At 37.9% G+C, this 10,009-nt stretch overlaps 1 protein-coding gene across 1 annotated transcript; it reads left to right on the top strand.

The window, feature by feature from the left end:
- The first annotated feature begins 3,946 nt into the window (after positions 1–3,946).
- Positions 3,947–9,943, top strand: henmt1 (HEN methyltransferase 1). The gene is made up of 9 exons (XM_051376938.1): positions 3,947–4,035; positions 4,266–4,378; positions 5,671–5,805; positions 5,938–6,120; positions 6,263–6,449; positions 7,934–8,153; positions 8,345–8,459; positions 8,984–9,135; positions 9,786–9,943. Exons 1-9 carry the CDS (start codon positions 3,952–3,954, stop codon positions 9,890–9,892), a joined length of 1,296 nt encoding a protein of 431 aa, XP_051232898.1. The 5' UTR covers positions 3,947–3,951; the 3' UTR covers positions 9,893–9,943.
- The last annotated feature ends 66 nt before the right edge of the window (positions 9,944–10,009 follow it).

Consider the following 10,009-nt stretch of genomic DNA (forward strand, 5'->3'; position numbering starts at 1 on the left):
ACAATAAATGTTTTTAAAATGTGAGCAATTTTTATTAAGAACTACTTACTATAAAATAAATAATGCCAACGTAAACTGTTGACAGTGTGTTCTGTGAATTATCCAGAGTACAGGGACACTATTTGGAAAATGATGTTGCTCTTCAATACTTGAAATCTAATATTTCAACGCAGCAAGCCCCAACATCAACATTTAATGCACCTCTATTGTATTGGCGTAGAAACACAAATCTAAGAGATGAACATCTCAAAACCTGGACAAATAAAACCAAAACCATCTTCTATAACTATATGGCAGGATACACTCGAATTAAAGCTGCTCTAATTATTATTATTTTTCAAACCATTAATATAAAGTGCTGTGAAAAAGTATTTGCCCCATTCCTGATTTCTTATTTTTTTGCATATTTGTCACACTTGAATGTTTCAGATCATCAAACAAATTTTAATATTAGACAAAGATAACCTGAGTAAATACAAAATGAAGTTTTTAAATGATGATTTTATTAATTAAGGGAAAAAAAGCTATCCAAACCTACCTGGCCCTATGTGAAAAAGTAATTGCCCCCTAAACCTAAAAACTGGTTGTGCCACCCTCGGCAGTAACAACTGCAATCAAGCGTTTGTGATAACTGGCAATGAGTCTTTCACATCGCCATAAAGGAATTTTGGCCCACTCTTCTTTGCAGTTGTTTTAATTCAGCCACATTGGAGGGTTTTCGAGCATGAACAGCTTGTTTAAGGTCATGCCACAGCATCTCAATCAAATTTAAGTCTGGACTTTGACTAGGCCACTCCAAAACCTTAATTTGGGTTTTTTTAAGCCATTCAGAGGGTGGACCTGCTGGGGTGTTTCGGATTATTGTCCTGCTGCATAACCCAAGTGTGCTTGAACTTAAGGTCACAAACTGATGGTTGGACAATATCCTTCAGGATTTTCTGGTAGAGAGCAGAATTCATGGTTCCATTAATCATGGCAAGTCGTCCTGAAGCAGCAAAGCAGCCCAACACCATCACACTACTACCACCATGTTTGAGTGTTGGTATGATGTTCTTTTTATGAAATGCTGCGTTACTTTTACGCCAGATGTAACGGGATGCACACCTTCCAAAAAGTTCAGATTTTGTCTCGTCAGTCCAGAATATTTTCCCAAAAGTCTTGGGGATCATCAAGATGTTTTTGTGAGACGAGTCTTTGTGTTCTTTTTGGTCAGCAGTGGTTTTCGCCTTGGAACTCTCCCATGGATGCCATTTTTGCCCAGTCTCTTTCTTATTGTTGAGTCATGAACACTGACCTTAACTAAGGCAAGTGAGGCCTGCAGTTCTTTAGATGTTGTTCTGGGTTCTTTTGTGACCTCCTGGATCAGTCGTCGATGCACTCTTGGTGTAATTTTGGTAGGCCTGCCACTCCTGGGAAGGTTCACCACTGTTCCAAGTTTTCTCCATTTGTGGATAACGGCTCTCACCATGGTTCGCTGGAGTCCCAAAGCCTTACAAATGGCTTTGTTACCCTTTCCAGACTGATAGATGTCAATGATTTTGTTTCTCATCTGTTCTCAAATTTCTTTACATCGTGGCATTGCTTTTTTTAGATCTTTTAGCCTACTTCACTTTGTCAGACAGGTTCTATTTAAGTGATTTCTTGATTCAGCATGTCTGGCAGTAATCAGGCCTGGTTGTGGCTAGTGAAATTGAACTCAGCTTTCCAAAAAATTTGGTTAATCACAGTTAATTCATGATTTAACAAGGGGAGTCAATTACTTTTTCACATAGGGCCAGGTAGGTTTGGATAGCTTTTTTCCCTTAATAAATGAAATCATCATTTAAATTGTATTTATTCAGGTTATCTTTGTCTAATATTAAAATTGGTCTGATGATCTGAAACATTTAAGTGTGACAAATATGCAAATAAATAAGAAATCAGGAAGGGGGGGAAATACTTTTTCACAGCACTGTATAAACAATGGATTAAATGACTTTGTGTCATCTGAAAGGTGTTACAGCCTATGAACTTTACTGTCTCGGGTCACTCTCACAGTGTTGTTTTTAGCTGCAACAGGAAGCTGTTTTCAGCAACCCACTGTACACTAGCTGCTCAGAACCAAAAAAATGATGATCACTGGTGGACATAGTGGAGCATCAAGCAAATAAAGATCATTTTGTTGATAAATTGGTAGAGAACAGGGCTCTGTTTCAGAAAGCGGGTTTAGTGTTTTCAGTTCCAGAAAGAGAAGTAACTTAGAGGACCAGTGTGTATATTTTAGCAGGATTTAAGAGTTGAAGTTGAAGTTGAGTTGAAGTTGCAGATTGCACCTAACTGAACACCACTCGTGTCAGTATTTGACGACCGGGGGATGAGAAAGGGGAATGAGTGTGTAAGAGAAAGGCCCAATGGGCTTCTGTAGAAACATGGCGGTTCAACACGGTGGACTGCTGATAAAACACTTCAAAGAATAAATTGAATTCAGTTATTGCAGGCGATAATTGTTCATTACATACATACAAGTCACAAGCTTAAATTTCTGGGTCATGTTAATGGTCTGTTGCCCACTTCCTTCGCTTTAATCCATGATTTTGGCCTAGAAACCCAATTTTGATAGTAGCTGAAATACTAAACAGCACATACTGTTTTCAGGAACCACAACTGTCCCTATTTCCAAACTATTACATCATGTTTTGATGAAGTGAACTATACAATGTTTGTGTTAAAAGGTGTTTTCTTAACACCTTTGATCAGAGTCATGCCCCCGTGGCTTGAGACATCATTATTTAGCAAGGTGTGAACAGGCTGCCATGCAATATGATGCAATATGGCCCATTACTTGTAGCCTAATGACATGTTGTTTCTAAGTGTAGGGAATATCATATTCTCTTAGGCATTTGTCAGTTCAGACAGGGAGTTTGTGTGGATGTGGTGCAGTGCAGCTGATCAAAGTATGTCTTCTTGTTGTTGATTTATGTACATGGCCACTGGCAATAAATAAATAAATACATAAAGAAACAAAACACAAACTATAGGCTATTAATTCATATGTAAGCTCTCACATACAACCACTTTAAACATCTAAAATGAGGTTTAATGACCCTGTGTGTAACATTTAAGAGGATCTATTGACAGATTGGAATACAATATTTACATGTATGTTTTCATTAAATATGTATAATCACCTGAAAATAGGAATAGTGAGCGTTTTCATTCTTTACCTCTCCTATGAAGGCAGCCATGCTGAACCACCAAAGTAGTCATGGAGAATAAAGCACTGAATTTCTCAAAAGAGTATGTATGATTATTCAAAAGTTGAAAAAATATATATGACACAAACAGAGAATTGTAAAATAAATATTCCTAAAAATATAAAGGACAATAATCTCGAGAAATCTCACAAGAAATAATCAACTCAAAATTAAACTTCCTGTATTTAATGCGTTGTATTCTGTATAGTTATTGTTTTAATTTGATTTAATTTTAATATATCATCAAATATCCATAAAATACGTCTCTTAATCAGGGCTCATCGGGGGTACTCCATAGTGATAGAAAAGTATTAAGGTTGAATCAATCAATCAATCAATCAATCAATGAGACTTTATTTTTTTTATAGCACTTTTAATACAAGCAAAATGTAACACATTAAAACACCCTCCCACCCCCCACCCACACCCTAGTGAGGAAACACTGCAGGATCAATACACAGAGTCAGATACAAAAGACTAAACAAAGTAAAACAACTTTAAGATTTATTAATTCAATTAAGATGTATAAATAAAAATAAATACACAAAATAAACAGAAAAAGGAAAAGGACTAAAATGTATTAGGAAAAAAAACCCCAGATACATAATAATAATAACATCAATAGATAGACAAATAAATACTTAATTAAATAATTACCGCGTTAACGCTCAATAACAACAGCGCCCCCTGTGGTCCGGCGGCGTTATCGACGTTAAAGATGGACCCGATATTCAGCCCGTCGCTTCACAGGCAGAGACATCAATTTGTCATCGATTTTGTACGGAGGAACAAACCCAGAAAGGTAGTTGTTGTTTCAGTGAGAAATATATCGATCTGTTTAATTGGAAAGCCAACGTTTGTTTTGAGTTCGATCGCTCACACTTTTCACCCAGCCAATTAACGCCACGAGGCTAGTTAGCTTTAAATCAGGAGATCTTCAGTTTGGGCTCTTTTGTCTTAATAACTTTATTTATTTATTTATTTATTTATTTATTTATTTGTTTTACTCCACACACCTTTGTCCTCCCTCAGGTGGTGGACTTGGGGTGCAGCGAGTGCAGCCTTCTCAAAAAACTAAAGTTTCACCGTGAAGTTGAGCTGCTGGTCGGAGTGGACATCAACGGTGCCAAAGTGAAGAAAAAGATGTATGTGGTTTAAGATCTGCAGGTGATCTGTGTGTCAAAAACAGCATTATGATGAATTACTGTAGTGCTGCAGGGACTCTCTGGCCTGCAGACCTTGTGGTGTAAGACAAGACCCCAGCAAATGTCACAAAATCGAAAGGTTTAATAGTTTCTTTAAGTGAAAGTTATTATTATTATTATTATTATTATTATTGTACAATGTAGAAATACTGAATGCCAACAAGTATCTGCTCGGTTTGCTATGGTGAGAGTAGTTGAATGCAACTTAAATGAAACCACTTTTTGTCAGCTGAAGATCTGTGTATTTAGTAGTATTTTAGTGCAAAATATATATGCTATAAATATGGATTTTACTTATAATTGTATTTAAACAGTGACCTGGTTTAGTGTTGAGACATTTTATATGACTGGATTCTTTAATAATTAAGGTCTATGCACATTAAAGTTGCAGAGTTTTCTTCCTTTTGATATCAAAACATGCCACAATATGGCAGATTAGTCCATTAATTAATCGATTAGTCCATCAACAGAAAATGCTTTCAGTTGTTGAATCAGGCACAAATTGCAAATATTTCTTGGTTGTATCTTCTCAAATGGTGTGGGTGTTTACATTTTAAATGATAATTTAACAAGATATTTTGAAATATGACTGTTTGATAAAGAGAATATGGGATGAGCATTTTTCACAGATTAATTAATAATGAAAATAAAAATGACACCCTGCTGTGGATGTATGCAAAGTCACATAAAATAGTCTAATTGATGGTCAGTGCTATTAAAATTCCCACCACCATATCCACACAGCGCATCAGACAAAATAAAGTTTACTTATGATCGTTAATGTAAAACAGTGGCACACTATGATCTCATAACTATACTAAAGGTTGATAAATGACTTAATTCAGCTCACCCAGTGCTTTTATCATTCAATCAATTAACTGACCAAGAGCCTAGATTAGCCTGGACTAGTGTGCCACATTGGGAAACCTTTTCTTAAAACTTGATGTAATCTAAAGAGTTGGTTTCATAAAGGTTTAAATGTGAGTAGTCTAAATGTTAAACAATAATTATTTTTGCGCCCTTTCTCATAGAAAACTGTGATTACTTGGGTTAAACATTTAAAAGTGAATTGCCTTCAGTAACCTCTTCTTCACCTGCTCGGTAGATAAAAAGTGATGATCAGAGTATCGCTTGAGCTTTTGACTCTTCTATCGCCTTGTGTGTTTTGTTGTTGCTATAACTAATAGTGTGCGGATTGATAATGAGTTAACTCTGCTTGTATGTTCCTTCAGGCATGGATTAGGCCCTATATCAACTGACTATCTGCAGCCGACTTATGATCAGCTGCGTGTTGAGCTGTACCAGGGCTCAGTCACACAAAAAGACGTCCGCCTTAGAGGATTTGATCTGGTGACCAGCATAGAGCTGTAAGGGGCTGTTTGGCCTTAAAGGTTCAGTGTCTTCGAGTTTTCATACCTTTTACTAAATGTTTGTCTTTCTATGCTTCTGTGTGGTTTTCCACCTTTCTGTTTCCCCTGTGTCTCTCTGGCTGTCTGCAGCATAGAGCACCTCACTCTTGCTGATGTGGAGTGCTTCTCTGAGGTGGTGTTTGGTTACATGATCCCAGTGGCGGTTATTGTCAGCACCCCAAACTCCGAGTTCAACCCCCTTTTCACTGGACTGACAGGTTTCAGGCACTCTGACCACAAGTTTGAGTGGACCAGAGCAGAGTTCCAGTCCTGGTATGTTGTTTATTAAAGATCCATTTTCAGCACAAAGTTGAGTGTTAAGGACAGTGCAAAAAAAAAAAAAAAAAAAGCGTCATCGTCGTTGAATATACCTTAATTTACACAGAGTTCTGTTAACCGTACATCCCCTCCTCAGGGCTCTGAAGGTGTGTTTGGAGTATGGTTATGAGGTGGAGTTCACTGGGGTTGGACAGGCGCCGCCAGGCCAGCAGGAGAGTGTCGGCTTCTGCTCCCAGATTGGTGTGTTTCACCGACGTGCGGGGAGAGATCACTGCAACATGTTGTTCGGTGATGATGCGGATGATGTGTTTTCATACACACTGGTGAGTAGACTTTTTTTATAGACTGCAGAGTCTGGCATCATGTTGGCCCAGTGTTTTTGAAAATGCCTGTAATGTGTGAGATTCATGGGTTCCCCCGACTTTATCTCTTCCATTATTTCCTGTTACTCTCTCTAGTTTTACTTTTAAATAAAGGCAGAAATAGTATAAAAATCATGTTTTAAAACAACGTGTGAACTTTCACATTTGACAGAAACCAGTGACACTTTATGTTGGTTGTTAAAATAATTTATTAAAATTAACATGTTGCACAACTCTCCAATTTTGGTTGTCCAAGGTTGTTTACATTTTCCATATATTCAACCATCTGACTCATAGATCACCATAGGTACTAAGTACACAAAACATTATCATTGACCATAAATACACAACATGTATTACAACAATATCCACAGATAACCCAAACTAATTAGAAAATTGTTCTGCAGTTGACTTTAACACATCCATCCCGTAACAAAATGTCCAATTGTTCTCCAACAATTCCTGTTATTTGAGAACTTAATGTGCCCAATAAGAAATCCAGAATGCCTCCCTCTTAGAGAGCAGCAACGACAAAACATACCTAATCAAGAAGGAAAATAAATACTTAACATGAGCATATAATGATAAAGCCACCTGTATTTTCTAAATCAAGAACAAGAAGTATTCAACCAGAAAAAAAAAAAGAAAAAAAGTTTTGGTAAAAATCAGGAAAGGTTCTCTGATAAAAGTATGTTTTAGGAAGGGACTTAAAGGACCATTGTCTAAGATTTAGTGGCATTGAGTGGTGTAGTTGCAGATTACAACACCTTTGCCTCACCCTCCCGTTCCGGCCTGTAGCAGAAACTACAGTGGCCTTGAAACTCGCCAAAAAATGAGAAAACTAGAAACATGGCGGCGTGGAAGAGGACTCTGTAGATAAAAACGGCTCATTCTAAGCTAAAGAAAACACTATTCTTATATTCAGGTGATTATAAACACATAAAAACATACCTAAAAATATTATATTTCCATTTCTGCCAATTAGATCCTCTGAAATATTACACACTGGACCTTTTTAAAGGAGGTCACTGACTCAGCAGACCTGATTTCCTTCATTGGAAGGTGGTAAGTGGTGGACATGAAGTAATATATTACCTTTGTCGACCTCTGCTGGTGACTGCAGCTACAACATCTGTAGTCTTGGTAGTCTGAATATGTACTCTAAGTCTGAGGCACTGAGGAAACCTGTAATTAACACAAAGTCAGAGTAAAATGTTAATTATAGATGAATAAACTAGCCGGTCAGAGTATGGATTCAATGGACTGATCTCAGTCCTGGAGGTAAAAGTTATGAAGGCAAGAAAAGTTTTTAAAGTCACATGTCTCTACACCTGCTAAGTAATAATTTGGCTTACTGTTATTGATTAGTGACCATAACCGGCTCTCGAGATATATTATAATCCTTGTGTGCTCTGATTTTGTCTTTGTGTTTGTTTGTATATCAGCTGTATAGTATAAACTACCCCAGCCTGCGTGACAACAACATTTTGCGGAGGGTCCTGGTGAGTGAGGTGTTGTACTGGACAGAAAAGCTGAAGAGAAGATGGATGGAGGAGAAGACTGGCGAGAGGGATGACGCTTACACACTGTGCCTGACTGAGGGAGGAGTGGAGGAATGTCTCAGAGCGTTAGAGCGACACGTGGACATGGAAGAGAAACAGACAGGTGAACATCCCTGCAGTTAAGATTCCTGAGAAGTTGTGCAGATGTTTGGGTTTGATCACAAGGAAACCTTTTATTTGAAGGAAAGGAGCCAGCAAAAAGCCACTAGGAATATTTTGAACTTTTTAAAGTGGCAAACGGCACACTGAAAAGCTTGTCTCTCTTTTAAAAAAAATATATATCGTACCTCACAGCTGCATGTGGAGCAGAGGTGAAACATCCGGTGGTGTCAGAGGATCAGGAAGGAGAGGATGAAGAGGTGTTTTGGACAAACGGCAAAGGACAACAGGAGTCTAAAAAACTGCACAGGTGTGTTTCTTTGAGGAGGTTGAGGAGGAACCATATGGTCACGGTGAGTCAGAAGGCAGTTTGTAGGACGAACACAGGCCTTGTTTTTTATAGCATCTGTACTTTAAATACTGGCTGTGCTCTACCATGTTATTAACTTATACTAAACTAAAATATCAGTATACCATAGTAAAAATAATCACACAAATTAAAAGGTTGTAAGGTTAGCTGTTTTTTCCAATCTCCTATATTCTTTTATATATTTTTAAAATATATTTGTGCACATTTCTATTTTTATGTAGCAGGCAGTAAAAAAAAAAAAAAAAAACTCCCATGAATGTTATTATTGGTCTTTTTATTTGAAAAATGTTTCTAAAAATTTGGCATCACAGCGATCACAAGGGTCTCATATCCATATATTTATTGCGATCAAATGTTTATTGCCATGAATACAAAGCGTACAACCATACAGGCTTACATGGCTTGTTTTTAAATTGACGACAAGAACAAAAGTCCCTGATGTCACCTTTTGTGTGTGCTGGTAGGTGTGTGTGTGTACCTCTGGCTGCGCTGTGGTCCTGCTGCCCTAAAGTCAGTGCCCTGAGTGGAAGTCTGAGTAATCTCAGACATATCCTGATGGAGGACCCCGAAGTTAAACTGAGCCAGGACCGCTCTGCCGTGCTTGTACAGGAGGAAGGTACTAATGTACATTTTACGTCTGTTATATGTACAAAACCGAAAATCAATAAGAAAGTTCACTTCTAGTGGTGCAGATACTTCCACCAGTGGAAAAGAAATGCTTCAAGGAGTCAAGGTAATTTCTCCGTCACTTTACAACACAGGTTGCACTATGATACATAGAACATATATGGAAATATTTTAAACCTACAAGGAGTTTTTAAGTGGTTATGAAACGCTCTCTATTTAATACTGATGCCTCTGTATGACCTACATAAGCAAACAAGACCATCAGTGAGAAGACCCTGGTCCTTTTTTACAATATAACGTGTACAGAGCCAAATAGCAGCGACAGAAGAACCACCACTTACATTCGGACTCAGTTTCATCAACCTCTTGGATTTAATCCTTAATAATTTGCAATACCAAGGGTTGCCCAGCAGATGTCACAAATGCTTCATAACGGTGAACCATTCTCAGCTCAATGGCTTCATCACATTAAGTGGTGAAAGCTTCATTTCCCCAATCGCCTCTGTGCACAGCTCAGCTCTAGAAAACAGCGCATCATCAGCTGACTGTGCAACGTTTATTTCCTGCTCTTCTGCTTATCTGATGAATTCGATGACTGAATGGTTTCCTGTGGTTGTGACACTTAATTTGTCTTTCTAGACCTTGAAGAAGAGGATCATAATGATTTGGAGGACAGCGGATATGCAGAGGCCGGCCAGTGCTCCCACAATGCTGTGCAAGAGGAGGACTGGGAGGCAAATATTTGATCTAGAACATACATATTGGGACAAGTAGGTTACTTGTTTAAAGGGAATTCATGAGTGAGCAAATGGTTTCCCTTGGTGACTACTGATCAGTATGAGTTGTACTAAACTTTGTCTTTT

Source organism: Dicentrarchus labrax, unplaced genomic scaffold (assembly GCF_905237075.1).
Source record: "Dicentrarchus labrax unplaced genomic scaffold, dlabrax2021, whole genome shotgun sequence".
NCBI classification, from domain to species: domain Eukaryota; kingdom Metazoa; phylum Chordata; class Actinopteri; family Moronidae; genus Dicentrarchus; species Dicentrarchus labrax.